A 26,985-nucleotide genomic window follows, 5' to 3' on the forward strand; every position below is an offset into this window, starting at 1 on the left:
TTGACTTTAGTATTCTTAAATGAGAGATGGTCTTGAAATCAAGTATTGTATTTCTAGGACAAAAATAAAGGATTATTAATTTATTACATTTTATATAAATTGTTTATAGGTTAAAAAGGAACCTAACAGACTAAGGTTTTTCCCCCTTTTTAGAAAATCCCTAAAAATGATAGAGGACTGGGGCTCCTGGGTGACTCAGTCATTAAGCGTCTGCCTTCGGCTCAGGTCATGATCCCAGGGTCCTGGGATCAAGCCCCGCATCGCGCTCCCTGCTTGGCGGGAGGCCTGCTTCTCCCTCTCCCACTCCCCCTGCTTGTGTTCCCTCTCTCGCTGTGTCTCTCTCTGTCAAATAAATAAATAAAATCTTTAAAAAAAAAATGATACAGGACTTTTTCATAATAATATACTTATAACAGCATTAGAAAAAATTATGAGAAACCCTTGAAAATCAGAAGGCAGACAGAAACAGACCAGTACTGGAAACACAGCCCAGTCATAACAGAGAAGAGAACTGATGACTCCAGCACCCCTGTCTCTTTTCTCTATTTTATTTTTCTCTATATTCTTAATAGTACTCTCTTCTTTCTGATCTTCCTTCCTGTGATTCTTTATAAAGTTAAACTCCTGGTCTGAATCTATCCCACGGCCACGTTCATAATAAATTTTGTATTATGGGGACATTTCACTGTCCCCATAAGGGGATGTTTTGTCATAACTAAATATAATAGCTAAAACAAACAAATTAATTCTATTAATTATACCCATTTTATAAGTAAACGGAAGCACCAGGACTCTAACCTTGGATTTTCTGAGAGCTCATGTTCTTACATACTACACATTAAAATCTTGATCTCAGTACTTTCTTTAGCTTAGACTTTAAATGCTTCAAATTTAAATGAATGGAGATTATTTATCAGAGCTAATTTTTAAGTCTTTTTTTTTTTTGTAAAAAAACAGCAACACGAGCTAATTTTTAAAAGTCAGTTTTGTTGTTTGTTTTTTTTAAAGAACAGCAGCATGTTTAGATTGAATTTCTTTTCATGAGACTGGAACTTTGGGGGTTTTTTTGTTGTTTTTTTTTTTAGTACAGTTGATGCACAGTGTTAAAAGTCATTCTTATTCGGGCGCCTGGGTGGCTCAGTTGGTTAAGCGACTGCCTTCGGCTCAGGTCATGATCCAGGAGTCCCGGGATCGAGTCCCGCATCGGGCTCCCTGCTTGGCAGGGAGTCTGCTTCTCCTTCTGACCCTTCCCCCTCTCATGTCTCTCTGTCTCATTCTCTCTCTCAAATAAATAAATAAAATCTTAAAAAAAAAAAAAAAGTCATTCTTATTCAGTGGGTCATCTCCTGGTATTTATGAATGTCTTTGTTTTCTATCCTCTCCTGCTTTTCTTTTTTTTTCATACTATCTTATTTTCATAAATTCACGTAAGACCAAGAATGAAAGAAGATTCGTTCATTGTTTTACAAGATACTGTTTTCCATTATTAAAATGGATTGTAGGAATTTGTGTCTGGTATACTTTGTAGAAATAAAACAGAAATCGTGCTATAATCCCTGATAATGTCCTAATCTTGGTAACAGAAACATAAACACCATTAAATGTGAGTTGCTTATGTTAAGGCATCAGGATTTCTTTGGGAAAGTGCATAGACCACCTCAATTCAGCCTCCTCTCCCTAGTCTGTATTAAAAGATGGATATACACCCAATTAGTCCAATTTCATAGTCTCTTTCCAGCTGTTACTGCCTTTATCCCAATTGGAGGATGAAAGGATAAAAGAAATATTCCTTTACATACTAAGACTTTTAGAGTTTATTTCATGAGTCTTTTATGTCCATGTAATAGCTAGGTTATACATCAACACTGAAATTGAATATATATGCTCCAGAATACTTTTCCTTTTTCCAGTGTGTGTTTTATTGCAATAAGTTAAGAAATCCACAAAGCATTATTATTATTGACATAGGTAAATACCAAGTTCCCATCACATTTATATTACTTACTATGCATATGGCATATCACTATATGCTAGAGTTACTTTTAGTCAAATTTATTAATAAAAATGTTAAACAGCAGAAATTTTTGTGGTTTTTCTCACAAAAGATGATAAAGACAAAATATAAAATAATTTAAGTGCAATCTATTACAGAATTGGGGACAAAAAGGAAAATGCAGCTGTGCCTTTTTGTTCTCTTTGAGTCCTAGTTTATAGGACTTCCTTTTTATTTGGCTCCAAAATCTTTTATAAAGAAAATTCTCTGCTTAAAATATTAGGATTTAGGGGTAGAGGTGTTAGAATAAAAACTTGTATTTAATTTCACTTCTTCTGGAAACTAACACTACAGTAAAGGGATACTTTTTTAAAGGTTTAAATCCATAAGGAAAGGGGAAAAGAAAAAAAGGGAGAGGAGATGACACAAAAATATTTTAGGACCTGGGAAGAAAGACAAGCAGTAACTAATTTAGCAAAACTTTGATGTGTAAATCCTGGATTAGAAAGCCAAGAAGTAACCAGTTTGCTTTTTGGAATCTTCAGAAGGATCAGAATTTGGTGGTATTAAAATCTCATTCCCTCTCCAGAGTTTTATTTTATTTTATTTCATTTTATTTCAATTTATTTTATCCAAAATGTGTTTATTGAGAATTTCCCACTCAACTGATTCAGGGTGATTTTAGTGCTGCTTCCATCTGAAGGAGCATCTTTCTGTAAGCCTTGCTTTTCCTCCTGTGGGCTGGCAGAGGACAGGGGAGCAGCCAACACACAGAACTAGCCTTTTTGTGTGGCTAAAAACTGGTGATGTTGTAGCATCCTGGGAGCTTCACGTCCATGAAGTAGGCGTTGAGGCTCTGCGCCAAGCACTTCTTGTGCTTCCCCTTGTCCTCTTCTGGGGTGGGTGGAAGTGGTCCTTCGTAAGGGGCATGTTCTCGTGGGGAGGTCATTACTGCCAGGAAGCCCCTTCCCACACTTTATAGTAACTACCCCTTCCCATGTAAGCAAAAGACTGTATTTAGTCTCTAGAAAGGCTAAAAATAGAAAACTTGTAGTCTGGGGACATCAGACTAACTTGAAGTAACAGGTACCAGAGTACCATTCCAAAAATAGTTTAAGTGAAAATAGATACACTGATGTTGAGAACCCCAATGTTATTATCCCATTTGGCCTGTAGAACATGAAGATACTTAGACACAAAGGCCATCTGACCGTCCTTATAGATAATCTTGTAGTTAACAAGACTGCTTATATTCATAGCTCCTAATCAATTAGTTTTTAAATCCCAATTTTTTTCATTTTATTTTATTTTTTTAAGCATAATGAGTATACTCTTTAATCCTCCTCCCCTACTTCCCTCATCCCCCAACCCACCTCCCCTCTGGTAACCCATCAACTTGTTCTCTGTAGTTAAGAGTCTGTTTCTTGGTTTGTCTCTCTTTTTTCTTTTTTTCCCCTGCTCATTTGTTTTGTTTCTTAAATTCCACATATGAGTAAGATCATGTGGTATTTGTCTTTCTCTGACTGACTTATTTGCTTTAGTATTATACACTAGCTCCATCCATGTTGTTGCAAATGGCAAGATTTCATTCTCTTTTTATGGCTGAATAATATTCCATTGTAAATATATACTACTTCTTCTTTATCCATTCATCTATTGATGGACATTTAGGCTGCTTCCATAGTTTGGCTATTGTAAATAAGGCTGCAGTAAACATAAAGGTGAATGTGTCCTTTTGAGTTAGCGTTTTTATATTTCTTTGGGTAAATACCCAGTAGTGTGGTTCCTGGATTGTAGGGTAGTTCTATGTTTAATTTCTTGAGGAAACTCCATACTGTTTTTCACAATGGCTGCACCAATTTGCATTCCCACAAATAATGCAAGAGGGTTCCCCTTTCTCTGCATCCTCACCAACACTTGTTTCTTGTGTTTTCGATTTTAGCCTTTCTGATAGGTGTGAGGCAGTATCTTATTGTAGTTTTGATTTGCACTTCTCTGATGATGAGTGATGTTGAGCATCTTATCATATGTCTGTTGTCCATCTGAATGTCTTTTTTGGAGAAATATGTATTTGTGTCTTCTGCAGTTTTTAATTGGATGATTTGTTTTTTGGGTATTAAGTTGTACCAGTTCTTTATATATTTTGGATACTAACCCTTTATTGGATATGTCATTTGCAAGTATCTTCTCCCATTTAGTACGTTGCCTTTTAGTTTTGTTGATTGTTTCCTTTACTGTGCAGAAGTTTTTTATTTTGATGTAGTCCCAATAGTTTACTTTTGGTTTTATCTCCCTTGCCTCAGGAGACATTATCTAGTAAAATGTTGCTGTGGCCAATGTCAGAGAAATTACTACCTCTGCTCTCTTTTAGGATTTTTGTGGTTTCAGGTCTCACATTTTGGTCTTTGATCCATTTTGGTTTATTTTTGTGTATGGTGAAAGAAAGTGCCCCAGTTTCGTTCTTTTGCATGTGGCTGTCCAGTTTTCTCAACATCATTTGTTGAAGGAACTGTCTTTTTCCTATTAGATTACTCTTTCCTCCTTTGTCGAAGATTAATTGACCATATAATCGTGGGTTTATTTCTGGGTTTTCTGTTATATTCCATTTATCTATGTGTCTATTTTTATGCTAGTACCATACTGTTTTAAATACTACCACTTTGCAATATAACTTGAAGTCTGAGATTTTGATACCTCCAGTTTTGTTTTTCTTTTTCAAGATTGTTTTGGCTATTCAAGGTCTTTTGTGGTTCCATACAAATTTAAAGATTGTTTGTTCTAGTTCCATGAAAAATACTTTTGGTATTTTGATAGGGATTGCATTAAACCTCTAGGTTGCTTTGAGTAGTATAGACATTTTAACAATATTTGCTTTTCTAACCCGTGAGCATGGAATGTTTTTCCGTTTCTTTGAGTTGTCTGGAATTTCTTTCATCAATGTTTTATAGTTTTCAGAATAGAGGTCCTTCACCTCTTTAGTTAAGTTTATTCCTAGACATTCTATTGTTTTCAATGCAACTGTAAATGGAATTATTTTCTTAATTTCACTTTCTCCTGCTTCATTATTAGTGTATAATAATACAACAGATTTCTGTACATTGATTTTGTATCCTGCTACTTCACTGAATTCATTGATCAGTTCTAGTAGTTTTTTGGTGGAGTCTTTAGGGTTTTCTATGTATAGTGTCATGTCATCTGCAAATACTAAGAGTTTTACTTCTTCCTTACCAATTTGGATGCCTTTTATCTCTTTATGTTGTCTAATTGCTATGACTAGGACTTCCACTACTATGTTGAATAGAAGTCTTGAGAGTGGTATCCTTGATTTATTCCTGACCTTAAGGGAAAAGCTTTTAGTTTTGCACCATTGAGTATGATGTTGACTGTGGGTGTTTCATATAGGGCCTTTATTATGTTGAGATATGTTCCTTCTAGAACTACTTTGTTGAGGGTTTTTATAATGAGTGGATTTCTTTCTTTGTCAAATGCTTTTTCTGCTTCTATTAAAATGATCATATGGTTTTTATCCTTTATGGAATGTGATGTATCATACTGATTGTTTTAACCACACTTGCATCTCAGGAATAACCCACTTGATTGTGGTGTATGATTTTTTTTAATGTATTGTTGGATTCAGTTTGTTAATATTTTGTTGAGGATTTTTGCATCTATATTCATGAGAGATATTTACCTGTAGTTTTCTTTCCTTGTAGTATCTTTATCTAGTTTTGGTATCAGGGTGATACTGGCCTCCTAGAATGAATTTGGAAGATTTCCTTCCTCTTGTATTTTTTGGAATAGTTTGAGAAGAGTGGATATTAACTCTTCTTTAAATGTTTGGTAGAAATCACATGTGAAACTGGTCCTGGACTTTTGTTTGTTGGGAGTTTTTTGATTACTGATATAATTTCATTGCTGGTAATTGGTCTTTCCAAATTTTCTATTTCTTCCTCCTTAGTTTTGGTAGGTTATTTATTTCTAGGAATTTTTCCTTTTCTCCTAAGTTGTCCAATTTGTTGGTATTTGGGCCCTCTTTTTTTTTTTTAATGAGTCTTCCTAGTATCAATTTGGTTGATCTTTTCAAAGAACCATCTCCTGGTTTCATTGATCAGTTCTATTGTTTTTTCATTTCTATATCCTTTATTTCTCCTCTACTCTTTATTATTTCCTTTTGTTGAGTTTGGCTTTCATTTGTTCTCCTTTTTGTAGCTCCTTTAGGTGTAAGGTTAGGTTGTTTATTTGAGATTTTTTTTGGTTCTTGAGGTAAACCTGTATTGCTGTAAACTTCCTTCTTAGAACCACTTTTGCTGCATCCCAATGATTTTGGACCACTGTGTTTTCATTTTCATTTTTTCATGTAATTTTTAATTTCTTTGATTTTTGGTAGACCCATTCATTATTTAGTAGCATGTTATTTAACCTCCATGTTTTTGTGCTCTTTCCAGATTTCTTCTTGTGACTGAATTCTAATTTCATAGGCTTGTGGTCAGAAAAGATGCATGGTGGGGCATCTGGATGGCTCAGTCAGTTAGGCATCTGCCTTCAACTCAGGTCATGCTTTCGGGGTCCCAGGATCGAGCCTCATGTTTATACTCCCTACTCAGCAGGGAGTCTGCTGCTCCCTCTCCCTCTCCCCCTCCCCCTGCTCATGCTTGCTGTTTCTCTCTTTCTCTCCCAAATAAATAAATAAAATCTTTAAAAAAAAAAAAGATGCATGGTATGACTGATTTTTTTTTAATTTTATTACGTTAGTCACCATAAAGTACATCATTAGTTTTTGCTGTAGTGTTCCATGATTCATTGTTTGCGTATAACACCCAGTGCACCATGCAATATGTGCCCTCCTTGATACCCATCACTGGGCTAACCCATCCCCCCACCCCCCTCCCCTCTAAAACCCTCAGTTTGTTTCTCTGAGTCCATAGTCTGTCATGGTTCGTCTCCCCCTCCGATTCCCCCCACTTCATTTTTCCCTTCCTTCTAATGTCCTCCATGCTATTCCTTATGTTCCACAAATAAGTGAAACCATATGATAATTGACTTTCTCTGCTTGACTTCTTTCACTTAGCATTATTTCCTCTGGTCCCATCCATGTTGATGCAAAAGTTGGGTATTCATCCTTTCTGATGGCTGAGTAATATTCCATTGTATATATGGACCACATCTTCTTTATCCATTTGTCTATTGAAGGGCATCTCAGCTCTTTCCACAGTTTGGCTATTGTGGACATTGCTGCTATGAACGTTGGGATGCATATGGCCCTTCTTTTCACTACATCTGTGTCTTTGGGGTCAATACCCAGTAGTGTAATTGCTGGGTCATAGGGTAGCTCCATTTTTAATTTTTTGAGGAACCTTCATACTGTTTTTCCAAAGTGGCTATACCAACTTGCATTCCCACCAACAGTGTAAGAAGGTTCCCCTTTCTCCACAACCTCTCCAACATTTGTGTTTCTTGTGTTGTCTATTTCTCCATTCTGACTGGTGTAAGGTGGTATGTCAATGTGGTTTTGACTTGAATTTCCCTGATGGCTAATGATGATGAACATTTTTTCATGTGTCTGTTAGCCATTTGTATGTCTTCTTTGGAGAGGTGTCTGTTCATGTCTTCTGCCAATTTTTTGACATGATTATTTAGTTTTTGGGTGTTGAGTTTGAGAAGTTTATAGATCTTGGATCTCAGTCCTTTGCCTGTAGTGTCATTTGCAAATATCTTCTCCCATTCTGTGGGTTGCCTCTTTGTTTTGTTGACTGTTTCCTTTGGTGTGCAGAAGCTTCTGATCTTGATGAAGTCCCAAAAGTTCATTTTTGCTTTTGTTTCCCTTGCCGTTGGAGATGTATCTTGAAAGAAGTTGCTGTGGGCGATGTCGAAGAGGTTACTGCCTATGTTCTCCTCTAGGATTTTGATGGATTCCTGTCTCACATTGAAGTCTTTCATCCATTTTGAGTTTATCTTTGTGTATGGTGTTAGAGAATGGTCTAGTTTCATTCTTCTGTATGTAGTTGTCCAATTTTCGCAGCACCATTTATTGAAGAGATGGTCTTTTTTCCATTGCATGTTTTTTCCTGCTTTGTCGAAGATTATTTGACCATAGAGTTGAGGGTCCATATCTGGGCTCTCTATTCTGTTCCATTGGTCTATGTGTCTGTTTTTGTGCCAGTACTGTGCTGTCTTGGTGATCACGGCTTTGTAATAGAGCTTAAAATCAAGCAGTGTGATGCCCCAGCTTTGTTTTTCTTTTTCAACAATTCCTTGGTGATTTGGGGTCTTTTCTAGTTCCATACAAATTTTAGGATTGTTTGTTCCAGCACTTTGAAAAATGCTGTTGGTATTTTGACTGGGATGGCGTTGAAAGTATAGATTGCTCTGGGCAGCAGAGACATTTTAACAATGTTTATTCTTCCGATCCATGAGCATGGAATGTTTTTCCATCTTTTTGTGTCTTCATTTCCTTCATAAGTGTTCTGTAGTTTCTAGAGTATAGATCCTTTACCTCTTTGGTTAGGTTTATTCCAAGGTATCTTACGGTTTTTGCTGCTATTGTAAATGGAATCAATTCCCTAATTTCTCTTTCTGCAGTTACATTGTTAGTATATAGGAGAGCAACTGATTTCTGTGCATTGATTTTGTATCCTGCCACATTACTGAATTGCTGTATGAGTTCTAGTAATTTGGGGGTGGAGTCTTTTGCATTTTCCACATAAAGGATCATGTCATCTGCGAAGAGAGAGAGTTTGACTTCTTCTTTGCCAATTTGAATACTTTTTATTTCTTTTTGTTGTCTGATTGCTGTTGCTAGGACTTCCAGTACTATGTTGAATAGTAGTGGTGAGAGTGGGCATCCTTGTCATGTTCCTGATCTTACGGGAAAGGCTCTCAGCCTTTCCCCATTGAGAATGATTTTCACTGTGGGCGCCTCATAGATGCTTTTTATGAACTTGAGGAATGTTCCCTCTATCCCTACACTATGAAGAGTTTTAATCAGGAAAGGATGCTGTATTTTGTCAAATGCTTTTTCTGCATCAATTGAGAGGACCATGTGGTTCTTGTCTCTTCTCTTACTTATGTGTTCTATCACATTGATGGATTTGCGAATGTTGAACCACCCTTGCATCCCAGGGATAAATCCCACCTGGTCCTTATGGATAATCCTTTTAATATACTGTTGGATCCTATTAGCTAGGATTTTATTGAGAATTTTGGCATCCATATTCATCAGGGATATCAGTCTGTAATTCTTTTTGATGGGGTCTTTGCCTGGTTTTGGGATCAAGGTAATGCTGGCCTCATAGAATGAGTTTGGAAGTTTTCCTTCTGTTTCTATTTTTTGAAACACCTTCAGGAGAATAGGTATTATTTCTTCTTTGAATGTTTGGTAGAATTCCCCAGAGAATCCATCAGGCCCTGGACTCTTGTTTTTTGGGAGGTTTTTGATCACTGCTTCAATCTCGTTACTGGTTATTGGTCTATTTAGGTTGTCAGTTTCTTCCTGTTTCAGTCTTGATAGTTCATAGGTTTCCAGGAAGGCATCCATTTCTTCCAGGTTGCTTAATTTATTTTTTTTTACTGAGACTTGTTTTGTGACCTAATAATGTGATCTCTTCTGGAAAATGTTCCGTGTGCACTTGAATGTATATTCTGCTGTTTTAGGCTGGAATGTTCTGAATTTGTCTGTTAAATCCAGTGTGTTATTTGAAGTCATTCTTTCCTTGTTGATTTTCCATTTGGATGATCTGTCCATTGATGTAAGTGGGTATTATTACTATTGTATTATTGTATTACTTGCTGTTATTGTATTACTTGCTATTGTAATCCTTGTGATTATTGCTATTATTGTATTACTATTGATTTTTATGAACTGTATGTATTTGAGTACTTCCATATTGGGTGCATAAATATTTATAGTTGTTATATCCTCTTGTTGGATTGTCCCCTTTATTATTATAATGTATTCTTCTTTGTCTCTTGTTACAGTCTTTGTTTTAAAGTCTCTTTTGTCCAGTATAAGTATTGCTATTCCAGCTTTCTTTTGGCATCCATTGCATGATAAATATTTCTCCATCCCCTCACTTTCAATTTGCAGGTGTGTTTTGGTCTGAAATGAGTCTCTTGTAAGCAGCGTATAGATGGGTCTTGTTTTTTTATCCGCTCCTTTACCCTGTGTCTTTTCGTTGGAGCATTAAGTCCATTTGCATTCAAAGTAATTATTTATAGATATTTATTGCCATTTTGTTACTTGTTTTGTGGTTGTTTGTGTAGACTCTCTCTGATCCTTTCTTCTCTTGTTCTCTTTCATGGTTTGTTGGCTTTTTTTAGTGCTATACATGGATTCCTTTGTTTTTATTTTTTGCATATTTATTACTGGTTTTTGATTTGTGGTTACCATTAGGTTTGTATATAATGTCTTTTGTGTATAGCAGTCTATAATAAGTTGATGGTTACTTAAGTTTGAGTCCATTCTTCTCTCCCCACCACACACACAATTTTAGTATGTGGTATTATACTTTACATCCTTTTATTTTATGAATCCCTTGACTAATTTTTACAGGAATATTTTTATTGCTTTTGTGCTTTTTACTTTTCTTACTCTCACTTGTGGTCTTTCCTTTTTCACCCGAAGTGTCTCCCTTAGTGTTGCTTGTAAGGCTGCTTTAGTGGTCATGAACTCTTTGAGAAACTTTTTATCTCTCTTTCTATTCTGAATGATGCCCTTGTTAGAGTATTCTTAGCTGCAAATTTTTCCCTTACAGCACTTTGAATGTATCATGCCACTTCCTTCTAGCCTGTGAAGTTTCTGCTGAAAAGTCCACTGATAGCCTTATGGGGTTTCCCTTGTATATAACTGCCTTCTTTTCTCTTGCTCCTTAAAATTTTTTTTTTTAATCACTACCTTTTGCCATTTTCATTATTATGTGTCTTGGTGTGGACTTCCTTGGGTTGAATTTTTTGGGGGATCTCTGTGCCTCCTTGATCTGGATATCTGTTTCCTTCCCCTAATGAGGGAAGTTTTCAGCTATTATTTCTTCAGGTAAATTTTCTGCCCCCTTATCTCTCTCTTGTTTTTCTGAGTTCCCTATAATGTGGATGTTGTTACGCTTGAGGGAGTCACTGAGTTCCATAAAGCTATTTTCAATTTGCATAATTTTCTTTCCTTTGTTCAGCTTGGTTACTGTCCATTACTCTGTCTTCCAGGCCATTAATTCATTTCTCTGCTTCATCTAACCTGGTATTTATTCCATCAAGTGTATTTTTAATTTCATTTATTGTGTTCCTGATCTCTGATTGGTTCTTTTTCATCTCTGTGTCAAGGGTCTCACTGATGTCCTCCACTCTTTTCTCCAGTCCAGTGAGTATCTTTATGATCATTACTTTAAAATTTCTATCCAGCATAGTACTTATATCTGTTTTGCTTTGGTCTCTTGCTGTGGTTTGATTGTGTTCTTTTGTTTAGGAGATGTTTCTCTGTCTCATTTTGTCTGACTTTCTGTGTCTGTTTCTGTGTGTTAGGAAAGTCAGCTACTTCTCTTGCTCTTGACAGTAATAGTCTTATGAAGAAGAGGTCCAATAGTGCCCTGCAGTGCAGTGTCCCGTGTTCCCCAGGGCCTGGCACTTCAGGGACCGTCTCCTGTGTGTGTTGCATGTGCTGTGCTGTTGAGTCTTGGCCTCTTTTTCCTTCAGTGTAATTGTCTGCAGAGGCTCTTGGTCTACTGTATGCAGCAAGGTGTGTGGTGGTCTGCTTGCAAAACTAGACGTGCCCCTGCCAGGACCAAGGTCCCACAAAATGGGCAGGTCAGGAGATATGGAATTGGCAGGGTTTTCACTGGTCTTCTGGGGAGGAGGGTGTGGGGCACAGCACTGGGACTGAGGTGAGCATGACTGGGAAAGGTAGATCTGCCAAAGTGTGGGGAGTGGGAGTGCTTAATGCAACTGAGGTAAGGAGTGTGGATACCAGGCTGTCAACGTAGGAGGGAAATGGTACCTGCCAGCTCCTTCATTCCTGGAGGGGTCTCCCCCTGATCCTTGTCTTTCCCAGCTGTGCTCTGAGATGAGCAAATTATTCCCCCCTTGTCTGTTCCCCAGCGTTTTTGAAACTGCTGGTTTTACACTGTATCTGCACAGTCTGTTTGCCGTGCTGTCTCTTTAAGGGCAGGAACTCCACTTCCTAATGCCTTCTGGGCTGTCCCAGAGCTGAGCCCCTGATTTTTAAAATTCCAGGCTTTAAGTCCCACTGGTTTTAAGAACTTACAAAATTTGGCCCCTCTCACTATCAGAGGTAAATATTACAGAGATTCTTCCTCCCTGTTTATTGGCTTCTTGGTGTGAAAGTCTGTGTTCTGCCCTTCTCTGCGCCATCGGCACCCTCCCCACCATGGACAGCCACAGTTTGTTTCACTCCCAGATCACCTTCCTACCGTCTTTGATGTGACCTTTTCTCTGCCTTTAGTTGTAGAGTTTGTTCTGCAGTCTTCAGGTCATTTCCTTGGTTATTTATGCTGATATGGGTATTATCTAGTTGTATCCATTGGACAGGACAAGGTTAGGGCCTTCTTACTCTACCATCTTCCCAGCCAACTTAAATCCCAATTTGTAATCAATATATAGACAATTAGAGAGGTAAGGATAGCTTCTAACATCAAAGGTGATGAAATAAATAGAAAAAACAATTTGGAGGAAATAGAAACCCCATGCAGGTTGAGGAAAAGGCAAATATACTCAGGTAAGTGAGAAAAAATACTGGAAGTGTGAAATTGTAAGGATGCTATTTTTAAAGAGGAACAGAACAAAAAATCTTAAACATTAAAAGCACAGTAGCTAAAATGAAAGACAGTTGTTTGGAGAAATAGTTGCAGAAGTAAAGCAAAAAACAAGAGAGGGATAGAAAATAGAAGAGAAAATACAGATAGAGAATTAGGCCAAAAGTTTTAGAAATAGATAAGCAGACCATTGCTGAATAACTTAAGTATCACAGAACTAAAGTACATAATTTTGCATGATTGGGTCTGTCAAATGCCTAGCCTAATGGATGAAAATAGACCCAGATCATGGCACATCTGTTTGAAATTTTAAAATAGGGCAAAGAACATCTTACAAACTTAGAGGACAAGAAGTTGCATACAAAAAACTGTGAATATGTAGACATTAGATGTCTCAAAACACTGGCAGCCAGAAGAAAATAAAGTACTGCCTTCAAAAACTGGAGGGAAAACTATTTCCAATATAGAATTCTATACCAAATCAAACTGTCAAACAAGTGTGAAGTTATAATAAAGACATTATCAAACATGAACATCTCAGAAAATTAATAACCTACATATCTTTCTGGAAGCCACTGGAAGATGTGTTCCACCAAAGCAAAGGATTTAAATTAAGAAAGAAGACTACATAGAAATCAGGAGACAAGAGATCCAACAGGAAAAGAAGAATTCCTAGTAGGATGGTGACATGAGAGCCCCAAATGGCCTGTTTTCAAAGACCAACTAGTCCAGATTGGAACAAGTCAGAGGCTGCTAGAGTTGGGGTTAGGGTAATTCTTGGAGGAGATGAAATTGATTATTACCTAAAGTGAGCTTCTTAAGAGAAGATCAGACAGCTGATCAACAGTTTGGAGTTTGGAGCTGAATTAATGATAAGTACATAGAAAACTAAGCAAATGAAAAAAAAATTAATCCCAGAGGAACAAAAAATAGTTCTAGGGAAAATGAAATACTGTATTATTAAAACACTAATTACTGATATAACCAAAATTATAATTATATTGAGAAGATGAAGGCTTTGGTAGAGGGGGAAATAAGAGAAAGCTAAGGCCTAATTGTTTATATTGGAAAGTCAAAAATACTTAAAACTAAAAAATCAAAAAGTGTCAATACAAATATGTTATTTAAAAATATGGAGGTAAATACCAGTGACTTAGCTAAAAGAGCTTTATGTGCTTGACTTCTGAGAAGGAAAAATAGAAGGAGACTGGATTCTTCTGATAATATAAGTATTAGAACTAAGTATTTCTTTAAGCTCATGTATAATTTTGATAAAAATAACTTTAGAGGTACCTGGGTGTCTCAGTTGGTTGAACTTTTGTCTTCAGCTCGGGTCATGATCCAGTAATCCCAGGATCCAGCCCTCCTGAATCAGGCTTCCTGCTCAGTAGGGAGTCTCTTCCCTCTGACCCTCCCCCCTCTCGTGTTCTCTCTCTCACTCTGTATCTCTAAAATAAATAAATCTAAAAAAAAAAAAAAACTTTAGAAAATGAAGGTTCTTGCTAAAGGTGTGTTAAGCATCCATGACATTTGATTCAAATCATACTTCATGCTGCTTTTTCTCTGTATCCACCTGCAGGATAAATACAGATCTTGTTCTTTAACATGTGTATTAATCATAATGCATTGTTTCCTTGTGGTGGCAAATGGCCTGAATTACTTAGCAGGAATGATTTGGTTTTAGTTTATTAAGTGTTTGAAGGTGTAGAATGTGGATTGGAAAAAAGAACACAAACACTATTATTTTTAAAAAGAATGCGAGCACATAGATAAATGTTGATGTCTGTCTACTTCACCTATGCTTTTATGTTCCTGAAATTCTTTGCATTTGAAGAACTCTCTGAAGCAAAGGAGCAACCAACAGTGCTCAGGACTTAAATCATCCCTATTTATATCGAACTCACTTTATAGGGTAAGGTGTGCTGACATGTGTAGAATATGATCTCTGAGGGTTTAGGTAGCTTATTGGAAAAGACACTCCACTCCTACTTCTTTTTTATGGCACGAAGGAATCATAAAGTTTTGGGGTAGATTTTCATCATTTTGGCATAGATCTGATGCAGGCACTGAAAGCAGTGTAATAAGAGAAGTGAATCAAAACTATGAAGCCATGTTAAGATTTGTGTTTCTCCTTTCTCTTTTAAAGTTGAATTTGCAGTATTTTTTATTTGATACCAGCAGAGGTTTAAACTAGAGAGTAGAACCTACCTCCTCCCCCAATACAAGAGGTAGGTTCTGCTCTCTAGTTTCAACCATTTAAAAATATGGAGGTAAATACCAATGACTTAGCTAAAAGAGCTTTATGTGCTTGGCTTCTGAGAGGGAAAAATGGGAGAAGGAGACTGGATTCTTGTAATACAAGTATTAGAACTAAGTATCTCTTTAAGCTCATGTATAATTTTGATAAAAATAACTTTAGAGGTACCTGGGTGTCTCAGTTGGTTGAACATTTATTTGATAACAGCAGAGGTTGAAACTAGAGAGCAGAACCTACCTCTTGTATTTATTTAATTGTTCATTCAGTCACACATTCAATCAGGCATTATTTTGGACACCTACTGTGTATAGCAGTATACTGTACACAATGTTAGTGGTAGTTAATAAGCACTGTCCTTGCCCTCAAGAAGGAGCTTATGGCTTAGTGGGTGAGATGGAAACATTTTAAACAAATTTACGAACAATCATATAGTTATAAATTGTGATAATTGCTAGTATGAGAAAGTAATGGAATGAGATGAGGGACTAATTGGAGGCATAAACTCTAGGTGAGATAAAGCATTTTCAGACAGTCAAGATTTTAAAATATTTGCCTCCTATACCTATTATAGGGAGTGGATTTGGAAGATGCTTATACCAAATCAAAACAAGTGAAAGCAAAAGGATGTAGATAATAGAGTATCTAATACTGGAAGGAAAGTATCTAGCAAGATAATGATAAAAAATTCTAGGATGTCAGCTAGATTGGGTTTAGTCGGAATTCTCTGAAAATTCTGGATAAATTATTAGGACATCTGAGGCAGCAAAAGAAATTAAGAAGATAACTGGAGAGAAATGGAATGGATTCCAGTTGTATTTTGGAGGCAAATTGGTAGAGTTTGGTAATTCACTGGAGATAAAGTTGAATGAGAACAAGTGATCAATGACTGCTAGGTTTCTTCCTGCATAGATGGATAGATGGACTGTTCATTTACCAAGTAAAGGAAGTAAAGGGACTCTGGAAGAGAAACAGATTTCAGGTAATACTGAAAGTCCTAATTTTAGACATTGAGTCTGGATACGAGAGGGGGATATTCACATGGAGATGTCAGGTGGGCAGTTAAATAAGTAGCTTGAAGTACAGAAGAGGGCTATAGATAGGATTGTACAAGGATCAATGTATGGATGCTGTTTTGTTGCTATGGAAGAGAATTAGATTGTCTGGAATGAGAGTAAGGACCAAAAAGATAAGAAAGAAAAGGATCAAGTCCCAAGGAACTGGAATTTACAGGGGTCTGGTAGAAGGGGAGGAGCAGGAGGGCCAAAATTAGTTTAAAGTGGGTTTAATTGAGCGTCTGCCTTTGGCTCGGGTCATGATCCCGAGGTCCTGGGATCGAGTCCCACATAGGGCTCCTTGCTCCGTAGGGAGCCTGCTTCTCCCTCTCCCTCTGCTGCTCCCCCTGCTTGTGCTCTCTCTCTCACTCTCTCTCTCTTAAATAAAATATTAAAAAAAAAAAATGCAGATGAATTGAGAAAGTAGAGACAGTATATGTAGATGGTGCTAGCAAGAAACTTGTGAAACTGAACAGAGATTGGATGGTGGTTGAAGAAAAGTAAAGTAGAAGATAGTTTTTATTTTTATTGTTTTTAAAGATTATTTGAGCACACATGTGTGAGTGGGGGGAGAGGGAGAGAATCTTCAGGCAGACTCCTTGCGAGCATGGATTTCCGTTGGGGGCGCTGAATCCCACGACCCATGAGATCGTGACCTGAGACCAAACCAAGAGTTGGAGGCTCAACCAACTGAGCCACCCAGGTGCTCCGAGAAAGTTGTTTTTAATATTGCTTTTTTGTGTGAGAAATATTAGAGCACTATTTAAATGCTGATGGTGGGCCCCAGAGTGAGAAGAGATTAGAAATGCTGGAGAGGGAGGAGGGAATGAGACCCCACGTACATGTGAAGAATTGACCTTTAATAGTAGGCATGTCAGGACCAGCGCAAGAGCATACCATTTTAATGATCTAATGATTTTAATGATCTAAACATGATGATAAGTCATCTTTACTTTAGCCTTGTAAAATGCAGTCTGTTATGAGCAGTTTTTCTTCTTTGACTAAAAGCGTTGAAACTATGAATTTATAACTTAGTAATTTAATTGTTGCTATGGTTACCTATATGTTATGCTAGTGAACATTTTTTTATAGTGTTGAATAAAACTGGGTTGGAATGTTTTCTTTAAGGCCATTTTTCCTTTTCAGGAGCATTTAAGATGTATCTGATAGTTCCTGTACTTGAAGAGTATTTGTATTTATCAGTAATGGTACAAAATGAGCATGTATTGAAAGTAATAGAATACATTTAATTTTGTGTGTTTACTCTAAGGTTATCTCTCCTGTTTTGCAGAGTCAAGTAAAGAACAGTTTGCCAGTACAAACATTGCTGAAGAGCTGGTAAGACTCTTCAAGAAACAAATAGAACATGATAAAAGGGAAATGATTTTTGAAGTTCTTGCTCCATTGGCAGAAAATGGTGAGAAAATAAATGCACCTCTTGATTTTTTATCATGTATGCTTTTTCCATTTTTCCTAATATTACTTAATTGCCAGTTATTTAACTCAGAAGCCTTCTTTGCTTTATTAATGATGTGTTTTACTTTGGGTGTCTATAACTTCAGCTACATTATCTACTTTGTAACTATATCTACATTTGTCAAAGCTACTTTCCCAGTTCCTTTGATTTTAAAGTCTTGGCAAAAACATGATTCTGTAGCTTACACATTTTTATGCCCATCTGGAAAAGGCACCTGAGAGGCTGAACTTCACTTATGAAGCCTGGCAGGGCAAAGGAACAGTGTGGACAGTGGTAAACTATTCCTATCTTTGATAAAAAATCTAAAGGGATACACCATAGGAATAAGAGTGAACCAGAGTAAACAAACCATCCCATATAAATAATTTTTCAGATACAGTGTCTAGCACATAATCAGTAAGGACCAGATACATGAGGAGACCAGACAATTGTAAGCAAGAACCAGCACAAAGAACAGGCAACAACAGGAAATCTCCAGATATTAGAATTATTAGACATTGACTCCATATAGGTATGCCATTATATTCAAATAGTTATAGGGAAGCTTGAAAAATGTATAAGGAAACTAGAAACTATAAAAAGTGACATAGCAGATTTGAAAAAGAAACCATTGGAAATTACTGAATTGAAAAAAGTACAACCCAAAATAAGAACCTAATGGATGGATTTAGATCAAATATAGTCATCTTAGAGAACTAGTGAACAGGAAGATAGACTGGAAGAAAATCCAGAACGAAGTATAAAGAGAGGAAAAAACCAATATACGTAAAAAGAGAATAAGAAGTACAGAGGGTACAGTGAGAAGCTCTCACATACATTTTTTGGAGTTCCAAAAAGTGGTGGGGGTAGCAGAGGCAATATTTTTTTAAATTTTGACAGAATTTACCAGAAATTATTAATGTAAGACAACAAATATTCAAAAATCCAAATGATTCTAAAACCTGATAAAAAGAAATTTATATCTAGATATATTATCTTGAAATGACAGGAAACTAATGACAAAAATCTTAAAAACAGCCTGGAAAAAAATAGATTATCTTAAAAAGGGTGACAGTTTGGCTGATTGCTTATCTTCTAGCACAACAATGAAATCCAGATGGCGATGAAACATCTACGTGCTGAAAAAAAAATGCCAACCTAGATTTCTAAACCCCATGAAAACATCCTTCAAAACTAAAGACAAGGGCACTTGGGTGGCTCAGTTGGTTAAGCGTCTGCCTTCAGCTCAGGTCATGATCCCGGGGTCCTGGGATCAAGCCCCACATCAGGCTCCCTGCCCAGCGGCAAGTCTGCTTCTCCCTCGCCCTCTGCCCCTGTCCCCCCCCCTTTCATGTTCTCACACACACTCTCTCTCTCTCAAATAAGTAAATAAAATCTTAAAAAAAACTAAAGGCAAAATAAAGATATTTTCAGAGTAAAAACTGAGAAGGTACACCACCAACTTTGATTACTAAAATAATTTTTAAAAACAATGTGTAACTGCCAAACTAATGGAAAGATTTTTTTTTTTTAAGTACACCTTCAAAATAACAAGAGAAAAAGGAACATGGAACAGGGGATACAAATAGGGCATACAAAATATACTAGATTTAAGACATAGTATTTCTTATGTTAAAAGCACTTGACCTAAATCCTTTAATTAAGAGACCAATTGTCAACTGAATTTTTAAAAATCAACTATTATTTTTCAAACAAACAAAACTTGTTAATTATAAGGAGATTTATTATAAGTTAAGAATAAAAGGATTTAAAAAAATAAAAATCACTCGGGGGAGCCTGGGTGGCTCAGTCAGTTGATCATCTGGCTCTTGGTTTTGGGTCAGGTCATGATATTGGGTTCTGGGATGAGCCCCACATCAGGCTCCATGCTCAGTGGGGAGTCTGCTTCTCTTCCTACCTCTGCCCTCCTTTCCTCCCTCCCTTTCCCCCCTCCTGCGTACATGCGCACGCACTCTGTTTCTAAATAAGTCTTTATAAATAAATCAATCATTCAAACTTAAAGAAGGCTGAGATAGTTATATTTAATATCAGATAAAATAGAATTTAAGATTAAAAGACTCAATAGATAAGGTGATGAAGGTCTGATTCACCTGGGAGCTATAAGTATGCATTACCCCAAAACATATGAAACAGAAACACTCAGAATTATGGAGAAAAATAGACAAATCAATAAATATCATGGGAGATTTTAATACCTCTTTCAGTAATTGATAAAACAAGCAGATAAAAAAACAATAACAGGGTTATAGAAAAGATTAACATGATTAAGAAAATTGATTTAATGGACATATTTTAGAATACTGCACCCAGCTGCAGGGCTCTTTCTTTTTAGGTACACATGAAATATATAAAACACATACAGTCATGAAAAAGTTTTACATCAATGTGAATGGAAATGGAGGGTATTTTGCTGAGCAAAATAAGTCTATCAGAGAAAGAGAATTATATGATTTCACTCATATGTGGAATTTAAGAAACAGATGAACATAGGGGAAGGGAAAGAAAAATAAAATAAGATGAAATCAGAGAGGGAGACAAACCATAAGAGATTCTTAACTCTAGGAAACAAACTGAGGGTTGCTGGAGGGGAGGTGGGTGCAGGGATGGGGTAACTGGGTAATGGGCATTAAGGAGGGCATGTGATGTAATGAACACTGGGTATTATGTGCAACTGATGAATTACTGAACTCTATCTCTGAAACTAATGATACACTATATGTTAACTATTGAATTTTTTAAATTTAATAAAAAAAAGTTAAATTCCAAAGGATTGCAATCTTATGGAGTATGTGCTCTGACTTAAGTGACTTGTCTAATAATAATAACAAGATAACTAGGAAATCCCTTTATATTTAGATATTAAAAAAATGTATTTCCAGTACTTCAGAGGTCAAAGGAGAATCATGATGGAAATTAGAAAATTTTCTTTTTTTTTAAGATTGTATTTATTTATTTGAGAGAGAGAGTGCACATGCACAAGCGCACACACAAGTGGAGGGGGGGGAAGGGAGAGAATCTCAAGCAGGCTCTGCTGTGAGCGCAGAGCCTGTCTCGGGGCTTGATCTCATGACCCAAAGATCATGACCTGCACTGAAACCAAGAGTCAGATGCTCAACCAGTTAAGCCACCAAGGCACGCTGGAAATAAGAAAATTTTCTAATAATGAAAACAATATTATATCTTAAATCTTATGTGATATAGGTAAAGCCATACTTGGAGGAAAGGAAATCTGAAGAGCTGAGATTAATAAAATAGAAAATACATAATGCAATATAAGCATATAATCACCAAAGTTGAGTCCAAAAGACTAAATAAAACTGGTAAATCACTAGTAAGATTAATCAAGAAAAAAAACCTTTATTCTGATAAAACTGTAGTAACTAAAAGACTGTGTGGTATTGGTACAAGGATGGATGAGAAGACCAGTAGAACAGGATACCTGAGAAACAAATGGATGCATTAATAGGTGTTTATTTTATTAGGAGAAAAAAAACAAGTTGTCACTGCAAAACAGTGTGGAAAGAGCAGTCTTTTCAATAAACAGTGCTGGGAATATGGGAAAAAATACAAATGAAGACACATATATACACCCGTACTTCATACTGTATGTAAAAAAGTTTAGATAGGTAATTAACCTAAATGGGAAAGTAAGAACCAGAAAGCATACTTTAAAAATATCAGATAGGAGAATATTGTCATGGCCTTGGAGTTATAGAAAGTTTTCTCAGGTCACAAAAATCCCTGACCATAAAGGAAAAGATTGATAAATTTGGCTAAAACTTCCAATGAAAATGAAAGACACCAAAAAACACCATTAAGAGTGAAAAGCAAGACGGTGTGTGAGAGAAGATATTCACAACACACATAATTAACAGAATGCATACAATTTATAAAAACTCCCACAAATCATTAAGGAAAATATAGAAAGTCCAGTGGGAAAATGCATAAAAGATTTAAATAGGCACTTGACAAAAGATAAAATCCAAATGGCTAATAAACACATGAAAATATGCTTAACTCATTAATAATCAGGATGCAAAATAAAACACTATATAGCCACCGGAAAGTCTAATACCAAATGTTGATGAGGGTGTGGAGCAGTGGAAACTCATTAAGTGCTGGTGGGTGTGTAAATTGGTACAATTTGGAAAACAGGTTCGAGATTGTATTCTGTGTGATCCAGCAGTTTTGCTCTTAGAATATACCCAGAAACATGTACATGTGCACCAGGAACCATTACAGAAGTGTTCTTAGCTTTATCTCTAATAAATGAAAAATTAGAAACAACTTATATCCATTAACAGTAGAATAATGGTATACTCATATAATGGAAAAAATTATACTTATGAACAGGAGTGAAGACAACTCTAACAATGGTGTAGATGAATCTTACAAACATTGATAGAAAAAAGCCAACACTAAAAATATGTATTGTAAGATTCCATTTATATAAAAATTCAAAAAGGTAAAATTAAACTGTAGTTTTCAGGAATGCTTATTTGGTGAAATAATAAGGAAAAGTATGAATGTGATTACCACAAAAATCAGGGTAGTCATTTGAGAGGGATGGAGGGAGAAATATGTGACGGGAAAAGGGAATGCACAAAGGGGCTCCCTGGGATGCTGGCAATGAATTTCTTGATCTAGGTGGAAATTACATGGTTATTTGCTTCATAGTAATTGATTAAGCTAATATGTATATTATGCACTTTTCTGCATTTGTGGCATTTTTTTCACCATTTGGAGAAGACTTTTAATACATAAATGTACATAGATATAGTAGATGTATGTATTTATATATGATACATATGTATGTATACTTACCTATATATGCAAGTGGTGGTTATACAAACAGATGTCCTTGGGCAGAATTGTGTTGATAAATGTGTGCTGGGCTATCTGCTTTGGCAGACTGCCTTGCTTATCCTTCTTAATAAGGCTACTTAAAGCCTCCCACATATATATGTGATTACAGTCAAACTGGGAGAGGAGAGATCTGTAAACTTTAATCTTGACACATTTAAAATTTTCTAAATGCTTTAGGTCTTATTCTTTAGGCAGAAATTTGTTTCTCATCTCATTTGGTGGTTTGGCCAAATGAAATTTTTATTATGTCAGTCAATTTTATACCAGAGAATTACCTGTAACCTTTCTTGCAATATATCAAAATAACAACGTTTTTCTTATATCTGCTTTCTCCTTTACCACCTTCACTTCTGTTTTATAATTGTGCAATGAACTGAATGATACTTTTGAAAAGTTATTTCTGGAATATCCTTAGTGTTCATCCTTGGTTTTCCTTGTATGCAAAGGAGACATTAAAATTGGGATTTGTATAATTCAAGGTTTTTAGGAATTTTAAGGCTTTTTCTCATGGCTTTCAATTCTAGCCCTAGCATTCTGTAACCAAGGAAACGCCCTACTTTCAGCATGGCACAGTGCAAGTGTACCTTTTAAAAAAATATTCCAGGTTGAATATTCTGTGTGTTCTGATATAATATTCTAAAGAATACCAGTGGTCCTGGTGTTGGGAGGGGTGGGGCTAAATTTTTATCTTAAAATTGCCTAAAAGAAAATGTCAATTATAAAAAGGTCTTTGTTTCTCCCAAATCACAGCCTAAAGCTGCCATTGCTGTAGATGTGTACATATACAGCATAGGGAAACCAATGACTAAAATAAAATCCAACTAAAAAATAAGATTTAAATTTAATAATTTCTGTATAGCAAATGTTTCTAAGGTCAGTTGATCTGCATTTATCTTAAATGCTATAAAATAGACCCAAAGCATTTAGGTAGACCAGTTTAGGTTAAAATACAAAGATGAAAAAGGTATAATACCTACTCTAATGGGGAAGACAGATACGGATATGAATATAAAGTCTGCAATGAAATAAGTTCTATAATTAAAAAAATCTAAGTTATTAGGGGTGCAAACAAACGATTTGATAAGAGGAGAGCTTGCTCTGAAGAGAATTTTTAACAGTATAATTGGGATGTAAATTTTGCTGTTAAAATACCTTCATGTTGCTGGTTATCCATCAGAAAGCTCAGTTTTTTTTTTCTTTCAACTTTTAGTATGGAAAATTTAAAACCTATGCAGATGTAGAGAGAATATAGTATAACGAACTACCATGTAACCATCACCCAGGAAAACTTCAAATTAATGAAAACCTGAAGCCCTTTTAAAAAACATGAGTTTTAAAGTTCAGAAAGTTTTAGATTTATTAACTGCCTTAGAAAAAAATCACGTCTATACAAATATGATTCCAAATATACTTAAGGTATAGTTTGAAATTTACTAATAGCTCTACTTTTTAATATCTTTCTATTCAAGCACCATTAGTGGATATATTTTAACTCTATATAACAGGCATATGTGTTTTATTTTAAATGGTGTGGGTGTTTTATAGTAAGTATTTTAAACATGAGCAGGATATCTAGAATAACAATGGAGTGCTATTATTTCCCTTCAAAATTGAGAATCAGTTTGTTTAGGTGCTGCCAGACATTGTAAAAAGGGACCTAATTTCAAGTAAAAAAATGAAATAAAAGTATATAAGCTACACCGTCAGAGAGTTCATTTTGAAACTCAAATCTTGGAAGGTGTATTTTTCTTTATTTCTTATAATTCTTCATAATGGATTGCTTCTAACAGAACTTTTATTTCATCTCAAGTTTTGGTTATTTTGTTCACATATTCTTTAGATGCTATTAAGTTACAGCTGGTTGAAGCAGGCCTGGTAGAATGTCTACTAGAGATTGTTCAGCAGAAAGTGGATAGTGACAAAGAGGATGATATTGCTGAGCTCAAAACTGCTTCAGATCTAATGGTTTTACTACTTCTTGGAGGTGAGTTAGAATGTAAGTCAATCGAAGAACATGATTGTCAGATTTTTAAAAATGTATTGTCTCTTTTGTGAACACTATATATATTAGGCATTTTCTCATTTTCCTGCCTCATTTAATCCTGTTGATGTGATGATTTTGAAACGTTAAATGCATCATGGAGAGAACTAGAGATAATGAACCTGGAGAAGAGGAGTCTTTGTTATCTTCCAATATTTAAAGAGCTGTTGTAGGTTAGCTGTGGCACCGAAAGACTGAAAGCTAGCGGGTTATTTGGGACTTAGACTAGAAAAATCCTAAACTCTTTGTCCAGTCTCTAGTAAAAGCTTATTATAAAACGAGTCATTACTTTTCCTTCTATGAATTATCGTTTGTGAAGTATGTATCCAGTTGGATAGTCACATAGGAATATGGATTTGTTACTCTTAATTCTTTTCCTCTTACCTATTTGTTTCATTTACCTCCAGATGAATCCATGCAGAAATTATTTGAAGGAGGAAAAGGTAATGTGTTTCAAAGGGTACTGTCCTGGATTCCATCAAATAACCACCAGCTACAGCTTGCTGGAGCATTGGCAATTGCAAATTTTGCCAGGAACGGTAAGCATGTTATTTCATCCTTTTTAAATTGGATGTTCTATATATTTTTTTTATTTTTGCTTTGCCATTACATGTAGTAAAACTGGAACAGTTCAGAAGTATATGTAGTGTACCAACCACTACCTTAATTTTTTAGAGATGAAATACTTAGTGATCCCCCCCACTTTTTTTTTAAGTAAGCTCTACTTCCCAGCATGGGGCTTGAACTCCCTACCCTGAGATCAAGATTCTCATGCTCTACTGACTGAACCAGCCAGGCACCCCTACTTAGTGATTTTTCTAACAAATTACATATTTTGTGCAATTTAACTAAGTTCTTATAGTTTAAAGATCATGAACAGTGATCATGAAGTCCTTCTTTGAGTACTCTGCACTTTATAGATCATTAAATTTGAGTCCCATTTTAATATGCATTGTATCTGGGAGGATATGCTCTCTTGCCTGGTGATTTTTTGATTTAATAATCTGAGTATTCTTTGTGTTATTGTGCCTTAATTTATACTTCTATGCCTCTAAAACTCAAGTGTGGGTAATCCTCTGGTTTAGTACCGGTAGAATATTTAATTTGGTTTAATAACATTTCCAAGGCACCAGACCTTCATGTTCATTTCTGAAGTCTGGAACTCCTGCTATTCAGTCTAGAAACTCATACTTAGACTGTGACTAGAAAATATGGGTTATTTTTTGTTTTTAGTTTGATTTTATTCCATTATGAGCTTTGTAACTCTATAATGGATGTCTTATTCCATTTTTACTCCCTTATTTTTGAGGATGATCATTCACTCCTTAATGATGTAATTAAGAATAGTAAAATATTGGTAACTATTGAAGCTAAATGTGGAATAAATAGTGAGTGGTTCATTATAATATTCTCTCTGCTTTACAAATGTTTCAAAAATTCTGACATTGAAAAATAATTTTAAACATCAGCCATGACAGCACTCTGTTTTGTTGTCACTGTAACATTGGCAGAACTCGGGCATAGTTCACTTTTTTTTTTTTTTTTAAAGATTTTATTTATTTATTTGAGAGAGAGAGAGAGCACATGAGAGGGGGGAGGGTCAGAGGGAGAAGCAGACTCCCCGCCGAGCAGGGAGCCTGATGCGGGACTCGATCCAGGGACTCCAGGATCATGACCTGAGCCGAAGGCAGTCGCTTAACCAACTGAGCCACCCAGGTGCCCGGGCATAGTTCACTTTAAGTGAAAACTATTGGTAAACATTTTAAGCTATGGTTTCTACTTACTCATCTTCTAATATATTATCAGGCTGTATGCTAGAGATTTTTCTTGTCATGACTTCTACTCAGTAAAGAAAAAAAAATCTATAAATCTGATGGGAGAAAGAGTTGGAATTCATTTTATTTTCTTGTAGCTCCATTTTTCCCGAATGTAGATAATGGATAGGCATCACTATTATAAAATATTTATAGATATTTGTAAGAGGAAAGGAAAAAAAAATGCTTTTGTTTCATTCAGATGGAAACTGTATTCACATGGTAGACAATGGAATTGTAGAAAAACTTATGGATTTACTCGACAGACATGTTGAAGATGGAAATGTAACTGTACAGCATGCAGCATTAAGTGCCCTCAGAAATCTGGCCATTCCAGGTAGGACTTAAGAATTGTAGGCAACTATGTAAGAAATAAGATCTATTGTTTAGGGAGGTATTTATTTTATGTCATTTGTGGACCTATCCTGACCAAGAAAAAAAAAAAGTCTTCAAATTGTTTACATTTTTCTTACGAATAAATGGAGATCATATGTTAAATAGTTTTCACCAAACATAATCTTTGTGTTTGTTCAGATGAAATATTCTATTACCTTTTGTGAACCCCTAGATTAACACAGTTGGGTCAAGGGCAGAGGTAAAAAGAAACATTTACTAAAGCTGAAGAATTATGCTGCTTTGTAAGTAAGAAGACAACTGTCAGATTTCCTTTACAAATTGTTTAAGTGTTTTGAGGGTAGGTTTAAAAAGCCAGTACATATGATTTAGTATGT

General features: G+C 35.8%; 1 protein-coding gene across 7 annotated transcripts in view; it reads left to right on the forward strand.

Moving 5' to 3' along the window:
- The window catches only part of RAP1GDS1 (Rap1 GTPase-GDP dissociation stimulator 1), a 157,441-nt gene that overhangs the window by 113,454 nt on the left and 17,002 nt on the right, over window positions 1–26,985 (forward strand). For all 7 annotated transcript variants that reach the window (XR_008506558.2, XM_045880717.3, XM_045880720.3 and 4 more), the window contains 4 exons: window positions 17,348–17,473; window positions 24,240–24,383; window positions 24,848–24,979; window positions 26,457–26,591. Coding sequence is in view for 6 of the 7 variants with exons in the window: in XM_045880717.3 (XP_045736673.1) it covers window positions 17,348–17,473; window positions 24,240–24,383; window positions 24,848–24,979; window positions 26,457–26,591 (537 nt within the window). In the remaining variant the exon portion in view is untranslated. The remainder of the gene's footprint in view (window positions 1–17,347; window positions 17,474–24,239; window positions 24,384–24,847; window positions 24,980–26,456; window positions 26,592–26,985) is intronic.

Source organism: Mirounga angustirostris, unplaced genomic scaffold (assembly GCF_029215605.1).
Source record: "Mirounga angustirostris isolate CCGP_5_RB_7025 unplaced genomic scaffold, mMirAng1.0.hap1 SCAF_2, whole genome shotgun sequence".
Taxonomy (NCBI): domain Eukaryota; kingdom Metazoa; phylum Chordata; class Mammalia; order Carnivora; family Phocidae; genus Mirounga; species Mirounga angustirostris.